Raw genomic sequence first — 23,148 nt, 5'->3', positions numbered from 1 at the left:
AACTTTCATATCTCTCATTTAATTATTGTCTAAAAATTTTTATCACATTGCATTTAATATTTTACTTCATGTCATTACTGATTATTTGATTAGGTATTTTATAACTTTAATATTTTATGTATGTAATAAAATAACCAATACTTTAGTTAGGTAAACTTTTGATCATGGCTGAAGTGAAACATACAAAACGTTACTTAGGGCTCATTAAGGTGGCAAGCGACCCGGTGTAAATAGTGAGTCGTCTGACGACAATAGATCGCAGGCAAAGTCGACCGAAGCGACTGCGATATAAACGCTAGGGCAACAAGGCCACGTTCGCCGTCATTCAACGTATTGATTAGATCCTCTTTGGCGCGTCGTTAAAGCATCAGGGGATGCGTCTTGCCGGCTCGGCAGCCATTTCAGTTACTCCGGCGACGACGGAAGTGTGGCTATGTGCTATCAAAACATCACATAAGTAAATTTTTTCTTGTTTAAATTGTTTGGTCTGTCTTTGTTTATTATGGACCGATTCATACGTAACTTTTCTAAATTGTAGTGAAATTAGTAAGGAATCTTATTACTTTGATTGATTCTATTACTTTGCCCTGTTAAGTTTTTAATGAAATATCCACTTATTGTTTTAGATTAATTATTAGTGTAGCTTAATTTTTTAGTATATAGAAATTTTGTATCTAGTTAGAGATTAACTCACCAGTATTGAGTCAAACCAGTTATGGTTTTTATAATACTGTATGAACTTGATAATGCTGTTGAAATGTGTGTTATAATATAATAAAAAAATAATAAATCTAATAAAAAAAAATAATTAACAAATTAAAGTTCCTCCTCGAACTTGGGGCTGGTTGTTCCTAGGAACAACTTCCCCAATTGACCTGCAATCATACTTAAAAATCTTATGAACAATTCTCTTTTTTTTTAAGAATGCTGTCGCGTCCAGCCTCCTTGGATGACCAACGTCCAGCCTCCATGGATGACCAGATTGACAGGCCACTATGACAAATTTACTGGACTGACAGGAATTCGAAATTAGACCGACTTTCTTTTGGACAAAAGACGACGATCGACCTTCCTTTCTTTTGACAAAAGACAACGAGGGCAGTCCTGACTAAAGCTCCGACGCGAGCAGACGACTTCTCCGGACTAAATTGTACAGACAGACCGTACAGATGCGAAACTACATACGGGCTCATGTGAAATATTTAGACAAGATGATAGAGTAACTCTGAGTAACTTATGTGTGTCTGAACTGGGACTCAGATGAAGAAATGAGCGATGAATAATATTAATGATAAATAAGAATGTAGTGTTTTTTTTGAAGTTCGTTGTGCGTATTATAAATATTATATACATACAATTATAAAAAAAGGTTGCTTTATTTAAGAAAATTTTTGTTATCCTGTCATAATCTAGGCGAAACAATTTACCTCAAAGGCGGAACAACGCGCCCCAAAGCGGGATTGAATGTTCCGATCCGAAATTTGTAAAAAATTTGCATGTATGCAAAAGACTATTGAGATCTTAGTAGAAGTGAGTATACTATTACAAAAAGCGACAGACATTTGTTCAATATTTCCATGTTGAAATTAAAACCCTTCATTTTCAGTATAAAACTTTAAGTTATTTGAATATCGGAACGTTCAGGCCCGCTCTCCTCTATACTAACGTCGTGAATCATAATTTCAGAGTCTAAAAGTAGCTTTATTAGCCCTTACATACTAACAATAATAGATATTACGTTAATAATACCTTGTTCTATGGTAACCACCAAATAGACTAAGCAGGTTGTGATGTATCTGGTTCTTTTCTTGGTCTATGGTAACCACCAAATAGACTAAGCATTATGTGATGTATCCAGTTCTTTCCTTGTTTATGTCGTTCAGCTTTTGCTGCCAAGTGGAAAGCTTTCCATTCGTCGAAATCGACTTTATTAGCAGGACCGTATGTGGGCAATTGATGGAATGCAGAATTAACTGTCTGGGAACAGAGTTATGACAAAATTATTGAACTTGGTAAAAGAGTGTTAAATAATAAAAAGACATTTCTATTTCGGAAAAAATCAGACTGGAGATAAGAAAAATATACAAGGTTCTAAATTTCAAATAATAATAATAGTTATACGCAGGTAAGTGTTTCTAGTAGTAAGACGTCGGAGACGTAGATCATGTTTTACATTGAGCTCATGTCTTTTAAAGACGTCTTTTCTCTGTTGGTTCCATAACTATTATAATTCCGAGATCTATTCAAGTAAATTCATTTTACAATGTACGTGGTTGATAATTTTATTCTGTAATAAATAACTTATTTAAATGACAAATTGACGCTTTTGTGTGGAACGATAATTCAAGGTCTGACCCGATGACAATTCTCTATAAGCCGACTATAGGTATTTGCGATTTTCATACATAGTGCCAGAATGATGGTCGTAGTTCGACTTTACTTTTGTTCGCCGCACCGAATCATCGATGATTCTGCCTGTTTCGCATAGGCGAATGTCAAAGTCATTTATCACCTTGCTTGTACGAACCATAATATTGACTCCGTGATGATATGATTAAATATTTTTACCTCTATAAAATTTCCTGTTCTACATCTGAACAATACCACAAGCATTGTTAATAACACTATCAGAATTGCGTTATATTGAAGCATGTAACCAGCAACTGAAAAATATAAAGCCTGCAATTATTATTATGCCATTGCCTAGGTAAAGAGTTTAACACCAGATAAAGAGTTTATAAGTTAGAAAGTGTTTGCTAAGATAATACATGATTAAAAATTATAAGCAATTTCGGTTTCCTATGCAAAATGTTCGTTGTCAATGGAAAATTTGTACTAAGCACCAAATATTTTTATTTATATTATATTTCGTAATATTAATAAAAATAATTATGTCTGTATTGTCCAACCATATTTCAGTCAATACAATAATTTGACAATCACTACTGTCTGGAGTATGTGTTTTTTATACACGAAAACCCCGAATTTAGTAGTAGTAGAGCGCCTTATAAAAGAGTTCTACCAGGGAAGTACCGCCACCTTACCTATTTCTGCCGCCAAGTAGTAATGTTACATTACTGTGTTCCGGTGGCAATGCAACTGTTATGGACAGGCGTCCCAACTAACAATTTGGCGATAAAACATGTTCTATACCCACTGTTTATTAGACACATGTTCTATACCCACTGTTTATTAGACACATATAGCTGTAGTACGGCCTAATAGATAGAGCACGCTAATAGTCCGAATTAGGTACCGACTACGTTAGCACTTAGAGGCTTTTTAGCAGGTCGAAATAACTCCAATAGTAACAAATAAGTGTTATAATAGTGTTACAGCAACGACTCTTATTACTAAAGGAGACAATAAAGGGTTACGACAGCCATATTTTTTGCCTAAGGTTCTACGAAACCTATGATGTTTTCTTATATCGCCTAAAGCATTATAAATACGCTAAACAGTCACAAAAATCTTTTTGCTTGGTATTGTGTTCTTTTTGTACGCAATTGTATAGAAATATCTCTACCTCGAACTAAACATTTATGTCATAATACGCACGTTCTGTGCGTTAATATTGTGATCGTAATGGCAACGTGTTAGAAATTAAATGGTAAGTACTTAATTACTAACAACCATATTATTAATTATATAAGTGAGATACTATTGCGGTTGTAAGTTTTCCGTGAAGCGCCCTAAATCTATTTACGTTTTAATATAAATCTTACATACAAAAATGCTAATGGTACATTTTTTGTAATTTTGTTAATTTAACGGGTTAGCTTTGTGGATCCTAAGATTATTAGATCCCATATTTTTTAAAGACTGAATAACAATTTAAGCTGTATTTTCATGATATTTCTGGCATTTTCAGATTATATTTGTAAACAGAAAAGGCGTTATCGTCTGTAGCTGTTAATTATTCCGATATCTCTATATTACCACTTTGAAGCATAATTTAATCTGAGTCTAGTGCTCAAAGCTCTTAAAGAAATGTCTTCAATTTCTTTTATAGCATCTCAAACGCTAAAACAGCTTACATTAATATAAAACACTCCCTAACTTGATGGATATAAAGACTTATTTAAGTAGACACTTACCCCTAAAACGGGCCGAGTTTTACTGAATTACAGATACATATTCATAGGTACATGATAAGGCTGTAGACTGTTATACACTAATTAAGATTGATACATGATGTAGATTATATTATAATGATTATAACTTGGTAAAAGAATCAAAATTAGACGCGATTAAATTTAAACAGCTCCGTCCGCTGTCGCGAGCGAGCAGGGAGTGACGATGGAACGAAATAAAATCAGAATGTGAGGCAAAAGAATGGAACAATTCAACATTTAAATTTAAATACGAGTGGCCAGGAACCGGAGAAAGGCGATAAAAAGGTGGGATGTCGATGCAAGAAAGTCACACCATCACAACACAGCGATTCAACGGGGTATCCTAACTCCGTTATATCACTGTGTCACTGAGTGTTATAAGAATTACTGTTATAACCTTTATATAATTTTAGAATTTTACTACAGCTGATTTAACACAATAAGCGAAGTTTAGCGCTAGAAGATAAACATAATACTGCTATAAACCGATGACTATGAACCGACACACGCTAATAGGCACTCCTAAAGAGCATTCAGCGTTAAAATCAGCCTGTAGCTGCAACAACAACCTGTAACGTGGCATCTTATAGCACCACTTTACAGCTATAAGCTGTTATTTTTTCTTATTCCTATTAAATCACTTTACAAACGTCAGTTGATTAATGTATTCATTTATCTCCATAGTGCCACCAAAACTATTATTGTAGGCCTTGTTCTAGTATTTTTTTGTTGTTGTAGTATTCGCTGTTATGCCACTTTGTTTGTAGGGGTGTAGCTTACCAAAAGTAAATAATATAAATTATATATAAATAAATTGTATAATTTATGAGTCTTTGTAACCTGATCATAAGTAAATAAGCACGACTTGTTCGTCCCGTCACTTGATGTTATAAAAAATGGTAAAATGGTACCTACAATAATATTTAACAGAAGTTAAAATAATTCAAATCCTATATAATATTTTAACTCTTCTTACATGTGTAAGAAGATTTAAAAAACAATGAATAACAATTACAGTTATTTTTAATTACTTTCTTTAAAAATGCCATAATTTTTACTAACATACATTTTTACGTGTGACCATGCTCGAGGTTTTGAAACTTGACTAGTCCGATAAAAAGTCGCCACCTAGTTCTAGTCATAAAAAAACTAGGTTTTGTGGGTCCGTCGTCCAAAAGTTATAAGAGTGTTTTACTGTCCATTCTGGAATAAGCTTATTCCAGCGGCACCATTCCTCAATCTCGAGAGCATAACACCTAGCCTAGGTCTGACTGGACTAAAAAAGTGGTGATTTAGTCGGTTCTATTCTAGTCGTAAAAAGGTTCTAGTTGTGAACCTGAAATACGAAAATACGAATTGGGATGGCAAAAAAGCAATGACTCAAATGAGCAAGATATAATAATAATAACGCACACACTCAACATAGCCCCGTACTAGGGAAACCCTGTGTTGCACGTAGACATGCTGATAGCCATTTGATGGTGACAGGGAAGGTGGAGGGAAAAAGACCTAGACGCAGGAGTCCCAAAATTTGGTCGGATCAAATATTCGAACAACTGGAGCTACCTGTTATCGTTGCACTACATCAAGCGACTAAACGCAACCGATGGAGGCAAATGGTAGGCAGGACGAAGTGGAGTCACGATCTTCAGCAATAATGAAGCGATTAAGAAGGGAGTCGTAAAAAACTAGATTTACTCATTACGCCGTTTGTAGTTAGAACGATATTTTCATGATGCAATAAGCTTATTCCGGTGGCACTATTTTTGAGTCTCGAGAACTGCAACTCCTATCTTAAGATCTGATTGCACCGAGAAAGTCGTGTGAATTAGTCGATTAACTCGCAAAATTTTAAAATTAGTTACTCTTTACTTCAAATCATATCGTTCCAAAAGTTCCTTGTGAGATCACTCAAGAATTCGTATTCGTGATTACTATTGATACAAAGATCGAACAAACACAAAGAATAATTCCTTCGACCCGATTGGACTGAAACTAGCATCAGTCCGACGACTTACACGCTGGTTCGAGTCGATAACAAACTAGTGGAATACTTTCACAAAAATATTATGGTAGTATAAATATATTATCTGCATATTCAATAAGAATAAAAAAATTGCAATTAGCATAGCGACATCCTTTAAATTTTTTTGGTAGCTGCGAAGGTACCTGGCTGAGTGAAGAAGAGAAGACTTTCATCAAGAAGAAGTTCTCACAGGTGGCGCTCCGTCAAAAAAGTTTAGAAACCCAATACAAAGATCCCCAGCAACCACATAGAGAAATTAGTAAGGTAGGCGGTCTTGATCCGTAGCTCAGTTGGCAGAGCGGTAGCCACGTTGTGTGATTTCTACATCTCTACAAAAATATCTCTTATAAGTACTAATTTCTTATCTCCCCTAGTAATAGTCACGTTTAGAATAATGAGTTATGTCAGTTTTGGGGTTCAATTCTCAAACAAGGGGCAGATCCAGTTTTTATGTAGTTTCATCGAGAAGCAGCAAGCAAAGTGATGTGCTATTCCGCGCTTAGTGCTTTTTTATGACGGAACCAACAAGTCGTGCGCATGGTGGTAAATGACACGCATGTCAGTAATAGTTGCAATGCCGCACAAAAATATAGATTGCAAATATTTAAGGGGCAGTACCGCTCCCACTCACGATGTTATGAACTTGTAATTTAACATAATACGACTTGATTAGAATGTTCCCTCGTAAATACACTAGGTTCTATCGTAGCCTGAGACGTAGGCGCGGCGCCACTGTAGTCGCGCCGTCACACCACAGCACCAGCGGCGTGATCACTGGCCGTCACAATACAGAATGGATACCACCGTAATTGCGATACTATTAATTGCTCTTCGTTAAAATAAAAAGTCCAGTATGCTGGAACTCGGATCATGGAACTCAAATGGGGCTGGTGGGACACTTAGCAACATAAGGTGATGACTGGTGGAGCAAGACATCGACTGATTGGTGGCTGAGGATGGGCAAAAGAAGCGTAGGGCGCCCTGTTGCGAGTTGTCGACGACATAGTACGCGTCGCGGGGCGTCAATGGATGCGGCTAGCACGGGACCGTGGTGGATGGCACAAACTTCGGGAAGCCTATACTCAGCAGTGGGTGCAATCAGGCTGTGAATGATGATGACGATGAAAATAAATAAATCTTACGAAAAAACGTCTTTATCCTTGTCACTGAGCTGTTCAAAGTCAGAATATACTATAATGCAAATACTTTTCCATGCAACATTGGTAATGTTTCTGTATTTATACCCTTCCAATGACTTGTCCCACAGGAACGGTCTTTCACGGACTAGTGAGAGAAATTGGTCTACATCTATATTTTTAATGAATTGTGGAATGTCCATTCTTGCGTAAATAATCTTTGTCAGACAGCGCGCGTGACGTTCGTGCGCTCCGTGTATCAACAATCAACTTAGTCGTACATTTATAGAGAATTGTTACACCGTTCGTCGTCGCCGCCGCGGTATCAAGATTCGCCGCCGCGCCGCCACGGGACGTGTATGGAAGTGTGTACACAAAAGTACGGGCGACTGCAACGGCGGCAACGGCGGCAACGCAGCGGCAGCGATGCCGCTATTCTTGCGGCGTCATGTGTAATCAGCCTTACACTTTCAACGTTGCATATTTGTCGTGACGTACAACATGCGAAGGCGCGTCACTCACTTGGCAGCGACGGTCAGTAACTCTCTCAAGGCGCGTCATAAAGTATTGTGTACTTAACTAGTATCCTTACTTAACTAGTAGTATATATATATGTGTAGTTAACTAGTATACTGAAGCTACTGCTCTTATTCTTATATAGGAACGGGCGTTAAAGGAGTTGGGGTAGCCCATAGTTACTTCGCACCGTTGACTAGTTTTAAAACTTTTTTCGTCACAACTCATACGGGCCTAGTGCGATAAAAAACGTATATTCTTTTTTCATTTCATTTATATATATAAATTTGACACTAAAGATTAACTTTTGCCCAAAAAAAAACTAAATACATTGAAGAGCGATCGAATATATTATGTTGTGTTGAAAACAGACTGAAATAAGCTTGAATATATATTAAAGATTAATTAAATTTTTATTGAATTGATATTCAATTATTTTTTGTGAAATTACTCAAAAGATCGAACAAAGATCGGGTGATAAATCTGCAATAGATTTCTCATAGATGGCGCTACGACTAAAAAGTCGTTGAAAGGCCAAGTACAAAGACACGACGCAAGCATATAGAAAAATTCGTGAGGTCCGTTGGTTCGTTCCGTGGCTTAGTTGGTATAGCGTCTGGCACGGTATGCAAGAAGACGTCGGTTCGAATCCGACCGGATCGAAGGAATTTTTTCTGAATGTTCGATCTTTGTATTAATAATTATATATTAAAGATCATAAATCATGTATGTAGAAATACTCACTATAAGCGGTGTTAGGATATATGTAATCGTCTCCATATTCTAAATTTTCTTCAGTCATCATAGAATATATGAAAACAGTGAACAAAATTAAAGGAATTAGCAATCCCCAACAGATCCGCAATATGATGCCACATTTTTTTCCCAAAACATATTCGACATCAAGACACACTTTCTCCAACCCTTAAAACAATGACACAAATATATTATATATATATATTTACTATTAATATATTGTAGTAGTTTATGTGACTGTTACATAATGAAAGGCATTAAAATACGAGTGAGGGTTTGTAAAACGATGCGGCAGGCGACTTTAATAAAAACATCTCACGAGTCTTTTAATGTCTAATTATGTACAGTTACATACACTGCTTTATCTAAACACATTATACATATAAAGCTACAAGTTATTACTCACTGATAGAAATAGAATGCATACTTCCCGATATGGTGGAAAAAAGATATTTATACCGTTGTGCCAACCAAATATTTACAATATAGTTTATACCAAAAATTTACAATATGGAGAATCCAAGATGGTCGCAATACAAAATTGAGTTTGCTGAATCTCTGCAACTATCGATGATGTACGGGTGGTGTCTTCTGAATTATTTTAGGATAGGAATTCACGCAATCACACCATCTACCTGCTCTCTCTCTTACCCAAACCAACCCAACCAAAGAAAATTATCTTCTGAAATATTAAGTTCAACTCCCAATTTGCCACCAGATGTAAAGAAAGCCCTCGCCAGCGCATCGCGTTCCAAATAGTTATTATTATTATATATATAAAGGTTAAAGTTCTTACTCACTGATAGAAATAGAACGCATACTTCCCGATGTGGTGGAAAAAGTATTTATACCGTTGTACGCGGATAGATTGCAAAGCAAAGAATCAAATATGAGAAGACCTAAATGTGGAAAATATGAAAGAGTGTTCAACGGCCTGCAAAAATTATAATATATGGAGGGAATATTTGTGCACTTTATAAGGTACACCCTGGTCAATTTCCGCCAGAAGTAAAAAATGTTCGAAATTCAAATAAATAAGATGGCCGCCATACAAATTTCAAAGTCATCACGGAAACTATTAGAGGTAGGTAGGAGGTGCTCGAAGGAATGTCATAGAGATTAATAGTGGTCAACTGCCTGGGTTAAAAAAAACAAGATGGCGAATTCAAAATGGCGGTCGAACAAAAACTTGCTTTGATTCGGCTGAAAATTGGTATGCGGGAGTCTTTAGTAGTTCTTAACCATAATTTGGTCAAAAGTTTTTTTTCGCCATTTTTTAATATGGCTGTCATATAAGCGTTTTTTTCGTATAAAGTGCCTGCCGAAACGGACTTGCTCTGATTCGGCTAAAAATTGGCATGCCTATAGAAGTAATAATTAAGAACAATAATAAATAAGATAATAATTTGTGGTCAAAATTGGTTTTTCGCCATTTTCAAATATGGTCGCCATAGAAGCGTTCGTTGGTGGCAGAAAAAAAAAATGCTCTGATCCCTTTGAAAATTGGCATGTGTGGGTCTCTAGGAATGCTTGATAATAATTTGTGATCAAAAATGGTTTTACGCCATTTTTTAATAAGGCCGCCATTCAACATAAATAAAAATTAGCTCTAATTCAACTGAAAATCGATATGTGAGGATCTCTATAGGTGTTTGATAATAATTTGTGGTCGAAATTTATTTTTCGACTTTTTTCAATATAGCTGCCATATCAACTTTTTTAGCGCCAGATAATAATTTGCTCTAATACGATGAAAGTGGACATGTCGGGGTCTCTATGAGTGTTTAATAATAATTAGCGGTCAAAATTTATTTTTCGCCATTTTTCAATATGGCTACCATACAAACTTTTTTGGCGGTAGATAAAAATGTCTTCTACTCCGACTGAAAATGGCATGGCTTCAATCACATTTTGGGGTAAAAATTTTGTTTCTGCCGTTTTTCCATATAGCCGTAATTTTTTATGTAAATGGCTATGGAAAATTCTTGTTTTGCTCAGACTGAAAATTGGCATCAAATGGAGATAATATACGGAGTCGTAATAGATTACGAGTACAAGATCTCACAATTGCAAAAATGTAAAGCATGCTTCCCGATGTAGTGGAAATGAGATACTTATTATAGCGTTGTTGTATCTCAACCGTCTCTATGTTAGATTTCATTTTCTTGAAAACTATGCCAAAGAAAAGTATTTAGGGGGAAAAAATGCCAAACTACTGTCGAATTTCCTGTACTATGTAAGTACTATGAATACCAAATCAACGATAACCCAGAATACTCAGACCAAAACCAACTTAGAAATGTTCGTTTCGAGTTCTTAGGTTTTCGCGATTGTTACACATAGGAAATGAAACTATTTTTACGGATTTAATTTTTTAATTTAATGTTCGTTTCTTAAATTGGCATAAATCGCGAATCGACCTCCTCATCAAGCGCCCATAGTACTAATTGCTGTGCCACCGAAGAGCATGAGCACACCCCGTAAACTGAAACCGACCACGCGCCGCAGGCCGAGCCCATCCCCACCGTAGGTGGGGTACAGGGCTCGTACATATTATAAGCTCTAAGTGATGTGTTCAGGAACCGCATGTAACGACTGGCGAAATGGCGGCAAATAAAAACTTTTTTCACGCATGTCACACAATCGTAGTTTTTATTTTAATTCATAGACAAACTAGAATCGACCCCAACTATCATATCGTTCGATATCAAGTAACGTGTGAAATCCTTGACTTACAAATAAATGGACGACGGGTCTAATACAAAAACCACAAAAAAAAAATGTCCCAAGTCAACCTATTCGAAATTTAAATTGTAATGTCATCGCAGTATCGCGCTGTCAGTAGAATGAAGACTAAAGCGGAGTGTCGCGCTCTGTATACGATTTTAGCGCCTTACAAGTGCGGACACTTTTTAGCGCGGACCCGACGTCCATATAATTGTAAGTCAATGTGTGAAATAGTCAAAATTGTTTGTTATTGACATTTAATTTCGAATAAAACTTCATCTCGACTGATATTAGAACTGAGGTCGAATCAAATTGTTTTGTTTTTTAGAGATGTTCGAAATTTGAATGTAACATCGAATTCGATGTTATTATGCTATGCTGTGTTCGATTCACGTGCCGGGAGAAATATTTGTATGGCCTACATTTACTTCTCTCGTGAGTTAGGGTCTAATTTGTGCTTGTCTATGTATATATCCATGGCACCCGCGATACAGGGTTTCAGGGTTTGAGAGGGCTAGTGCGAGGCTATAAGTGTGTGCTTGTTTTTATTATTATTTAGAATGCCGAAGGGTAAATGTAATGAGCAGGTAGACAAAGAAAAGTGTTGGATAATCGCACGCATTTTCACAACTGTACGAATTTCAATTGCGGTTATTTTAACAATTTAAAATGGCTTATAACGTCGTCGTAAATGGCGAATGGGTCATATTGAATAAATAATTTTTTCGTACATTTTATATTTTATTATGATGGAATTGCATTACACGTGCTATTTAGTCAAACAAGATAATGTTAAAACTGAGTTTACCCTCGCTAGCTAGGATTTAACAAGACTACCTAGTTTAGTTACCATAAATCCAAAAAACTCCCACAGTTTCAATAATGGCTGAAAATAATCGCACAAATATTCCGCCGTAGTAATCAACTAATTCAGTGATATATTGTCCGCCCTGAAAATAAATAAAAATATTACTAATTGATGAGTTCAAGAAAACTGTAATAGATATATTTACAATTTGTATTTGGGGACAGGAAAAGTCGTGGGTTCCTCTGTAGCTACGCCACTCCATGTTTTTATGATGATATTACCCACTGTAATGTACCTACGCTGAGACGTGCATGATGTACATACATTCATTTTTTGTGAATGTACTACTGTTAGTTTAAACTATATGAATAAAAATAAATCATTTAATATAAATGTATTAAAGAAAAGAGGTAGTCGTAAAATGCGGTGGTTTTCCTATCATTCATTGATCTATTGTTTGTTAAGCCCCTATCAATAATGTATCAGCAAAATTATTATGAGTAAAATGTACTCGATGAAGAGTGAATATGGAGGAGTTTAATTATATATAAACTCTTTTGCAAAAAAAACGGGCACTTTAGATTTTTTCTCTACTTCAATGAAGAAGAATAAGAAATAGGTTTTCTTAATTTGACGATATATTGGCATGTTATTTGAAGCATCCTGGCATGATTCTTTACGTTCCAAATTTAAAATTTGAAATTAATAAAAGAAAAATAATGATTATTGTGGATTATTCTAAAATTGCTTTACTAATGGCGCGAATCGCTGAAACGATTTTTAACTGATTACGATATTGTAAAACTTTTTGGATATTTTCTGCAAATTAAACAATTTAATCTTTCTTGTTACATTAAATACCACTTTTTGATATGAGTAATAAAGTGATAAGGGCCGGTAAAATTATAGCCCTACTTGAAGAAGGTTGTTCGCAAACTTACGTGTCTCCGCGGCTAAATGTGAGTCGTTCAACTGTCCAGGGGACTTGGCAACGGTATCAAGAGACCTGTTCGGTCAAAAGAAGACCCGGTTCGGGAAGAAAACGATGCACAGAACCAAGATATTGGTGAGTCAGGCGTTGCGGAATCGTAAGGCGTCAAGTGTGGACCTGAAGAAGAGCATTGAAGAAGTAAGAGGAGTAGAAGTTAGCTTGTGGACGGTCAGGAGGAGGCTTTTGGCTGCCAATATCAGGAGTTACCGCCCAGCTCGGGGCCCTAAATTACTCCGTGAGCACCGTGTTGCTCGACTTCAGTTTGTTCGGAACTGTGCTTCATGGACTTTGGAGGACTGGAATAAAGTATTGTTTTCTGATGAAGCTAGAATCTCTTTGTGTGGAGAGGACCGACGCCGGCGAGTGCTGCGAAGACCACGGGAACGCTATGCGGAAGTGTGTTTCGAAGAAATCACTCCTTATGGCGGAGGCTCCGTTATGTTTTGGGCAGCAATTAATTCGACGGAGCGTACGGAGTTAGTTTTCATAGAAAATGGAACATTAAATGCACACCGGTACATAATGGAAGTCCTAATTCCATATGCACAACCCACATTGACTGCACTTGGGGAAGATTCCATTTTTATGGACGACAATGCTCGCCCGCACCGTTCTGACGACGTGGAAGCGTACATGCAAGAAGTTAGGATCTGTCGTTTAGATTGGCCAGCTCGAAGTCCTGACCTCAATACAATTGAGCATGTCTGGGATGTTCTAAAGAGACGGGTAAGATCAGTGCAACCTGCTCCACAAAACATCAGGGAGCTAAAAAGAGTCATTGCAGAAGAGTGGGAACGTATTCCTCAAAACGTTATTAAAAACATCGTGGAAAGCATGCCTAGAAGGATTCAAGCTGTGATTTTGGCAAGAGGAGGTGACACTCGTTATTAGGTTTCTATATTTGTAACTTTATTTAATTAAAAAAAGTAAAAAAAAATGTTGTCTTTATTGCCGACCACTTCTTATTGTTTGGGCGTGTACATCGGTTTTAAAGAATCCATCGTTTTTTTTTCTTTTAATTGCCCGAATTCACTTCACGCGCATTAATTTACACGATTATAAGTACAGACTAAGTCAAAGAAATAAATTTCATTTAATTAACTCATATCGACTTTAGAACGTAAATTTCCTTAGGTGCCCGTTTTTTTTGCAAAAGAGTGTATTTCGCATTTGTTTATATGTACACAATACAGTGTTTGTACAAATTAGCGTTTGTATAATTTAGCTAGTTAAATTTTTTTTTTAAATTTACAATTGCATCTATGTGGCGTGGCCACAGACAATTCTTCGTAGCAACACCGTAACTGTTCTTTTTTTTTAAACTAATAGTCCAAACTAATAGTACACACGCCAGCACATCAAGCTACACATTGACATATCTTGTTCCGTTGCACTGGAGGCGATTTTCGAACAAAAATGTGTATTCTGGTGTGCCGTTGTCCGTACATTCACAAAAAATACACGTACAACATGTAAGTCAACCATACAATATAGTGGGTAATAATCATAATAAAAAACTAGAGTGGTGTGGCTGCAGAGCACGACACGGAAAATCGCCAATTCATAGATAACTGATAAAATGACGATATAACCAATAAAACACAACCCATATGCATACCTGCACATAAAGTGCTCATGCATCTTTAAAATGATTTATTATGGTAAACTCCCAGTGGCGTAATGATACGCAATTAACTGCTTTCATATTGTATACAATAGAATCGGGTAACACGAGCTACGAATGGCCTCCAACCTCCCCTTACATTCGGCCTCACAACTGATTTCTGAGCATACTGATTCAAATACATCTGATATTTGTTTACTCTGTCGGTACACAAGTGGTCAACAACACAAGTGGTAGACGAGCTCATTCACGAAAGTTGCTTTCGCTAAATGACACTGGCGAGCGCAGGTATAACTTGTCATATCTGTGGTACCATATGTACACCTGTACGCGATGTCTGTAAATCTTAATCCTGGGATAGACTATTGACATAAATTTCATAAGGCGGACGCTAACGTATTTTATTCCTGGCCTAGAAACGGACAATACATAAGTAAATAACTCACTGGTGTTACATATGGAAGCCCGGTACAAAAGCCAAACACACAGCCAATTGTCGTAAGATAAAAAGTTCCGACCCTAGGAAAACATTCTTTGACGACAACGATTATAGAAGAGAACATTAACACACCGGTTCCAACACCGAGTACTGCCGTCATTACGAAGAAGAGTACAGCAAAGGCCTGAAACGTAGTAAGTAGTTTGGTGAGTCTGTCTCATGAGAAATATTTTCTTTTAGGTGGTAGGTATACATGGTGCTTATATCTTTAGTAAGACCTAAATGCTACGAACTTGGAAAAAAAGATACATACGTTTTACATCAGCCATCGTACTTTCAATATGACTGTTTAATACTTTACTATTATTATTCAGCTACTTAATAAAATAAAATGACATGAAAAACCTTTTGGGGCGTGTATTCCAATTTGACTACAGTAAAAGGTAATACGTGTGAGCACGCTTAGCTACGATGGCGGAATGAATCGAGTGAGGGGCGCGCGGGCGGCCCAGCGGCGCCGGAGTTCTTTTGCGTTAACAATGGCTATATAATAATATAAGGAATTAAATTCCAATATTATAATAACAGTCAGCCTTTATATAGTCCCACTTCTGGCACAAGCATTCTGTCACAATGACAGAGCCTGAAGCTGTAGTTCCCACGCGGGCCCAATGCCGATTGAGAACTACACAGCATAATTAAATTGCAGATGTGTGCAGGTTTCCTCACGATGTGTTCCTTTACTGAAAAACTCTGAGGTGCATGCCCGGATTCGAACCCACTCAACAAGCACACAAGTTGCTTATATTACCTCTGTACAACCTAAAACTTGTATATTAGCTGTTTAAGAGCTCTCATGCAAAAAAAGTTTTGACGTTGGCTCCGCCCAAATTTGTGAAACAAATATATGCTTGAAGTTCGCGTGACATGCGACAGGAGATGTTGAATTTTGCGCATTGAAAGTACCAAATTCGTTTTAGCGGAATAACTCTAATAAAAAAAATCCGTAGTGACAGTTGTCGGTCATGCATAAATATTATTAATTATCTAATTTTTGTCCTAATAACCTGTAGCATTTCGAGTATAAATCGAAAAAAATTGATAATTAGAGGTCATTTCGTGATTTTTATCTATAGAGGAAACTTTATTGTTTTATGTTTCTTATTAATGTCTATGCTTGAATATATCGTGTAGTTACTCATACAATATTTTATTTTTAACTTTAAAGTGGATATACCCCTCTAAAATCAAATCGAAGATTAGGAATTTTCGAATTTTGTCGTCGAGTTGCGGATATCAGCCCGTTGCACCAAGTACCAAGTTAGGAATTTTCCTCTGCTTCCTCTTAAGGGATGTACTATAGTACTTAAGTTCTTCAGTAGCGTATTCAAAAGTAACTAAACAGGCGCAAGTTGTACAATAGCCGTACAACGGTAAATGTAATCCTAAAGAGATAAAAGTGCTAGTCATAGAGCTATTGTATGGGCAATTGATGTAAAGCAGAGATATAAATAGCTTTTATAACACCGCGAGGTCTTGTAGAGGGCTTTTGAAGTTAGAAGTGTTTGAATGGAGTTATTAGCTTCCCTTAAAATACTTTAGGTGGTATATCGCATATTTCTAAAGCTTTTATAACACCTTGAGGTCTTGTACAGGACTTTTGAAGTTGGAAGTGTTTGAACGTAGTTATTAGCTTCCCTTAAAATGCTTTAGGTGGTAAATCGTATCTTTTTAAAGCTTTTATAACACCTTGAGGTCTTATAAAGGGCTCTTGAAGTTAGAAGTGTTTGAATGGAATTATTAGCTTTCTTTAAAACGCTTTAGGTGGTATATCGTATATTTCTAAAGCTCTTATAACACCTTGAGGTCTTGTAAAGGACATTTGAAGTTAGAAGTGTTTGAATGGAGATATTAGCTTCGTTTAAAACGTTGTAGGTGTTATATAGTATGTTCTAACGCCTGTAACTGTTCAATAGATTTGATTACAGCCTTTGGAACGCTATACTTACAGCAGATAAATATATTTCTAAAGTAGCGCTTCGGCCGTTACATTTCAGAATTCTACAGCAACTTTACTTCTAAAAACTTACAATAGCGCGTCAATACCACTATTGTAAAACCGAAATGTCTACAACGGTCAATACTAGTGGTAAAATCGGTAGAGCGGTGTTAGTAAACTCTGAAGGCTGTTGTAACAGAGACACCATAACAGTTTATAATAAAACCAATTTTTTAGGTTATTTATGTATTTTTTTATATTTTAAATATGTATAAAAAACGAATCCACTTCACTCTTTCTCACCCATGACCTTAAAGAAACTTCCAACAATGCTAAAATATCTTATTTAAACTAAATTCAAACTTCAAATTAAATGTACTTTTTACACAAAAAACTGCACATGTAGAAGGCGCGTAAAAAGTTTAGCTAAAATATATGTATATATTTACAATAAACTGGTATTCGCACTTTTATTTTGCATGTTTCAAATTTCATTGAGGGTACAGCGGCGTTGTAGCCGCTTATACGTCTACTGTAGAACTTATTAAATGCAGCTTATGCCGTAATTAAGAACTTCTAGCTGGTTATTGTACAGCTTGTTATTAGAGCTTATATGGTAGTTGGGCATGATCCTGAGAGGCGGTAGGAACCACAGGACTACCACGGCTAATTAAATTCTACCATGTTGAAAAATGTTACTGAAACTATCGGTTATTTATGATGGTTACTAGCAACACTACACCACTCTCAAATAAGTCGGTGGATACGCAATGGATAAGCTTCTAGCTCATTTTTAATAACTTATGTACGCGATATCTATGCGATTCTATGATATACATAAAATTAGAGATATTTTTGGACTAAGTTCGATTTTAGAACATTATATGTATTTTAATTCTCCAAAAATGTTTTTACGATTATATTTCATTGAGTGTTTAAACAAAACACACATCAAACTAGGATCAAGATAGTTTTTCAAAATATTATTGATTTCCCCATATCTACAATTTAATAAATTTTCTAAATTTTATATAGAAAATTTACTATAATATTAAATTATTTATTTAGTACTTATTTATGTTTCATTTTATGAAATTGACCAAAAAAACCACTGGTGTTAAAAAAATATTAAAAACCTGATTTTCAGTAAAAGGCAAAAAAAGTGGTTGATCCTTTGACACATAGATGTGTATATTAGGGAGTTGAACTAGCTTTGAACAAAAAATAAATAAATATCTAGATAACGATTCTAATAACTACCTGCGGTGCAAAAGGAAACTTTGCTATGGCGTCAGGGTAAGAAATAAACGTCAGTCCGACTCCACCCGAACCAACGACTCTGTCTATGGTGTCATGGCCCAATTCATGTGCCAGATTGCCCAGTATCCCAAACATAGTGACACCAGAAATCAAACTTGTAAATGAGTCAAGACTGGTCACGACCATAGCGTCTCTAGAAATAAAAGAATAGAGCGTATATAAATATAATATTGATAAAAATAACTCTATGGTTATATTTATAAAGGCGGCTTCGCACGACCGTGGGAATGTGCCGTGGGATGAAGGTCGCCCGAGCGCGCCCGGGGCGCAGCGTGGCGACCTGTTCGGATTTGCCGCTGGTCGGTAACTTCAAAGGCGGTCTATGCTATACAAACCCGAATACGTGCCACCACGCGCGTCGGCCCGAGGCCACCACTCAAACTATGTATTTAATCACGTTTGATTTAAATAAGAAGATAAACACTTGACCTACCTGTAAACGTCTAGCCTGAAGCTATTAAATGAAGCAAACATCGAAATAGTGCCACTACATAGAGATAAAGAAAAGAAGATTTGGGCGGTTGCTGCATACCACACCTGCAATAGATATATTTTTGATCACTAGCTGTGGTAGGTCAGTGGGAAAGTCGTGGTTTCTTCCAAATAGAGAAGTCGACCTGTATATAGGTACTAACCTTATGATTTGTTAATCACGTAGATACATTTTTATTTGGCAAAAATAAGTGCGCATTTAATCTATCTCACCTGATGTAAAGTGACGACGAGGTTGACAATGGAGTTATCGGGAAAGTTGGCGTATACTGGCTGACTCAGGCGCGTCCATCGGTTCAGATGCTGCGATGACCCTAGTTGCATGTGCTCACCAGATACCGCACAGACGTTCGAACATGTCCTGAACGAATGCTCTGTATTCGGCACCAAGTAGATGAAGTTCGAATTCGAGTGCGACGAGAAACTCTCGACTTCGACATGGAGGCAGGGAGGCGTTCAGGACCTAAATTACCGACTTCTGTGTAGCGACCATGAGGACAGTAGCACAGGCCAACAAGGCAAGAGCGAAGCCTCCTTAGTGTGGAACGTTTTATTTTAAACTGTTTTCAAATATTTTAACTATTTTTCAATGACAAATTAACTTATTATTTTCTTGATTTTTATCTACCTTTATTAATTCATAAAAAATATACACCTTTTTACAATTTGACAATGTTTCATTTTATTTTATTTTATTTTATTTTATTTTTAGTGCCTTTTATTAAATTTAATATTGTTGATAATACAAATAGAAAATATTTACAATACATATATAATTGATAAATATGTGATAACATATTACATAATCGATAGGTGTGAAACAAATACATGAATTCGTTATTAATTTTAAAATAAACAATAACGATAATCGTATCATAATAGTACATTACGATATTAGTGCGTAAAGATGGTTATAACATGCGAGGCGGAGTTTTAATTGAGCCGAGCATGTTATAACCAATACGCACGTATATCGTACGACGTTTTTTAACACATTTGCGAGGAAACAGAAAAAAAACATTTTATATTTTGTTCATTTTTAATTATTGAAACAGTTAGTGAAATTACAATTATTAAAATGATACGTAGTTGTAGTTGGTTTTTTAATTATGTTATTATTATTATTACTATTCATAATGTCATTGTTTTGTGTTAGGGTAAATGTTGGAGACGACGAAACTTCTTGAAAGGCGGCAGAAGAGCATTGTAATTCGTCATTAGTTGTAAATAAAAAAGTATCATCAGTAGAAGTAGAGGGGCGCGGCTCAGCAAAACTTCTTCGTTTGTGGCTCCAAATTTATTGCCTGAGTTATTTTGGCACTTATATTTGCTTTGTTTTGGATGGAATCTTCTACATAAGATTCTGCTACTGCGTTAGAACGCCAGCCGCCATGCCGCTTTAAAGTCAATATATCAGCTCCCGAATCAGCAAGTAACGTAGCTGACGTTCTTCTGAAACTGTGCCCTGTATAACAATCAGCATCCGGCAATCCTAAAAACTTGGCGACTTCCTTTGGCATGGTACCGAATTTATTTATGCCAATAGGTTGCGCAGTACATTTACCTTTTTGGTAATTCTGAAAGAAATGATTACTTTTGTCTTAGTCGTACGCAGAGCTTCATATTTTTTGACCACGTCATAAAATGGGCCGTCGATAATAAAAGATCGTGGTATTTTGTTTTTAGTGTTTGGGATTTAAACTAAAAGCATTTTGCCTTGATTTTCAATGTCTTTTGTGGTAATATTGTGAAGCTCTTGCCGTCTACATGCACCATGAATACCAAATATTAACGCAACCTGAAAAGAAATAAAAATGTGTTAGATGAGGTATAGGTACTTAGCTTACAGACAGTCGTTAAAAAAATATGTAAAAGAGTATGTACAATTGCACAGTAGGTAGACCAATACATAAAATAAGGAGGCAAACTGACCTTTGTTGCCAGGTACTGGCTATCTGGAGCATCTTTTAGAAACTTTTCGACGTCATTTACTGACAGTACCTTAGATTTTTTCTTTATAAAACCATCAGAGCGTCTCTTTAAAAATGCAATTAGATTTGTATATAAATTAATATCGACACCATTTTTCATCTTGAGGGTACTTTTCAGCATAGAATATGTTGTCCACGACGAGCTAGGCTTATATTTACTAGCTAGTTCATTAAAATACGCCAAAACTACATTTTCGGAAAATGACTTGGCATTTTTCTTGTTTTTTCACTTCAAGAAATTTTCATACGTGGTTATGTATCTATCCTTGGATATTGACGGCAGCAAGCTGTCGCATGCGGTTCGCGCTTCTGTTAGTATATCCGGTGGAGTTGAAGTAATATATTGCTCATCTTAATTATTGAAAGTTGTCATTTTTAGATATTCACAATACAAGTACAAAGAAAAGAAAATTTGAGAAAAATGGCGCGAGGATTATTTTCTACCGTGGCTGCGTGAAAATGTTGGCAAAGACGCTAGAGCATGCAGCCAAGTTTATAATTACCAAATAAACTGGTTTTTTTTTACCAAATAAACTCAATCTGTGAATGCACACTGTTGCTTTCCCGCCATTTTAACAGCGCGCTAGTGCTGCGTACTGACTGGCGCCGCGCGGCGATTTGTTCGAAATTTGAATAGCAACAGCGCGCTGCTCACTAGCTGGAGTCGTGCGGCGGCGATCAGTTCCATATTTGAAATGGCAAATAATACTGTTATGGAATTTGTATGGACTATAACTTAACTATTTGCTTTGGTAACACACGCGTTTTTTATGACCCGCTTTACATATTTAAAACCGGTGGAATTACATCAGCTTTACGAGCAAGGGTGTTAAAAAAATACATACATACACATGGTGTTCAAGGCCCCCCAAAAATGAATATCGGGGGGTGGAAGGACAAAACATAAACAAGCTTCTTGCGAATCTTGGGTATATCTATAACATATGGGAGGAACCCCAGCCTACGTCTAGGCCCCTGATGATAGAAAGGTTATAGCGGAATAACTTCATGCATTCCGTTGCACATTTGGGGATGTACGTCTCGTTAACTTCAAATATGACTCACATCCTTGTTCGAAATCCCCAACCCACACAGGGACAGCGTGGTGTGCCCAAAAGTTGGACGTATAATAAGTTCATGATGGTGATTTTGTTCGGTCCCCTATATACAGGAATAGTAAGTTTATTGAATGTCACAATGTTGAAAAGGATAATAGTAGATTGTGTAAATAATGCGGAAATCATGTAATTACAAATAAGTTGGCGCTTTAACCCGTCTCGCGTTCTAAAGACACACGGTGTCTCTAACGATTTTCGTAAAAATAACGTTTATTTTTTATAATTTTTTTTTTATAATTCTTATTTTATTCATAATCATAATACTTTTTTTATTATTTTAGATATATATAGATTTTAATTTTATTATTTTAGAGTGAATGCGCCTTTTCTCGGTGCATCGAACAACTGGAATTATAAACGAGTGTGTTATCGTATAATTTTATTTCGTTTAAACTTATTTAATATAAAAATTCACTTCATATAACGAACGCTTAAAATGAACTTACATTGTATAATTTTATTTTTGATAACAATCAGTCAATATAACACTTCATCTTTCATCTAACGCTTGGTTTAAATGTTCTGTAACGTTGTCGTTGCGCTGATTGACAGGATTAATAATAAATCTAACTATTTAAATTATGATCTATTTTCAAATAAAACCTACTTACTAAACGCTTAATCTCTTATTAGCGACTAAAAATCAACAAAGTAAACTAGAAACAGATCGTTTGCAATAGTATTTTTGTCAGGCGTTTTTGTGTTCGTGAAGCAGTTACGACATCATGAGTTTGACCGCTGCAGGAGTGCTTGGTCGGCGCTCGGTGATTTTGTTCTGTTGGCGGGACCGATAAACATATCTTAAAATATTTATAAAGTTTCAAAAAGGTTCCGATCGGTGCCAATTAGCAGCAAATTGTAAACGAATATCTCCTATCGAAAGAAGAAACAGTAATTATAATTTAAATAACATACATACAGGATCAGCATAAAATCCCCAAAATCGGGTGAGTGATGCAACTTAATTTATCGAATTAGACTATTGTAATTATTTTAATTATCACGCAACGTTTAAATAAAGAAATAAATGTTAAATGTGAAAAGTTAGTATTAGGGGTTAAAGTATGAAATTGCCGTTTTATTGCAATAG

General features: G+C 36.1%; 1 protein-coding gene and 1 long non-coding RNA gene across 2 annotated transcripts in view; both read right to left on the bottom strand.

Annotated features, from left to right (window-relative positions):
• Nucleotides 1-1,276: 1,276 nt before the first annotated feature.
• On the bottom strand, nt 1,277-4,111 carry LOC113228433. The gene is made up of 3 exons (XR_003310307.1): nt 4,098-4,111; nt 2,569-2,663; nt 1,277-1,977 (listed from the first exon to the last, which is right to left on the bottom strand). It is a non-coding gene; the product is annotated as an uncharacterized LOC113228433 (long non-coding RNA).
• A 2,730-nt stretch (nt 4,112-6,841) lies between these two features.
• The window catches only part of LOC113228618 (sodium-dependent nutrient amino acid transporter 1-like), a 43,351-nt gene continuing 27,044 nt past the window's right edge, over nt 6,842-23,148 (bottom strand). The window contains exons 7-12 of the mRNA XM_026461971.1: nt 18,891-18,994; nt 18,398-18,590; nt 15,146-15,322; nt 12,127-12,226; nt 8,538-8,717; nt 6,842-6,915 (exon numbers count right to left, since the gene is read on the bottom strand). Of these exons, the coding sequence (XP_026317756.1) occupies nt 6,842-6,915; nt 8,538-8,717; nt 12,127-12,226; nt 15,146-15,322; nt 18,398-18,590; nt 18,891-18,994 (828 nt within the window). The remainder of the gene's footprint in view (nt 6,916-8,537; nt 8,718-12,126; nt 12,227-15,145; nt 15,323-18,397; nt 18,591-18,890; nt 18,995-23,148) is intronic.

The sequence above is a fragment of the Hyposmocoma kahamanoa genome, unplaced genomic scaffold (assembly GCF_003589595.1).
Source record: "Hyposmocoma kahamanoa isolate Upper Pololo Valley unplaced genomic scaffold, ASM358959v1 232, whole genome shotgun sequence".
Lineage (NCBI taxonomy): Eukaryota > Metazoa > Arthropoda > Insecta > Lepidoptera > Cosmopterigidae > Hyposmocoma > Hyposmocoma kahamanoa.
This window is presented reverse-complemented; position numbering and strand designations above follow the sequence as displayed.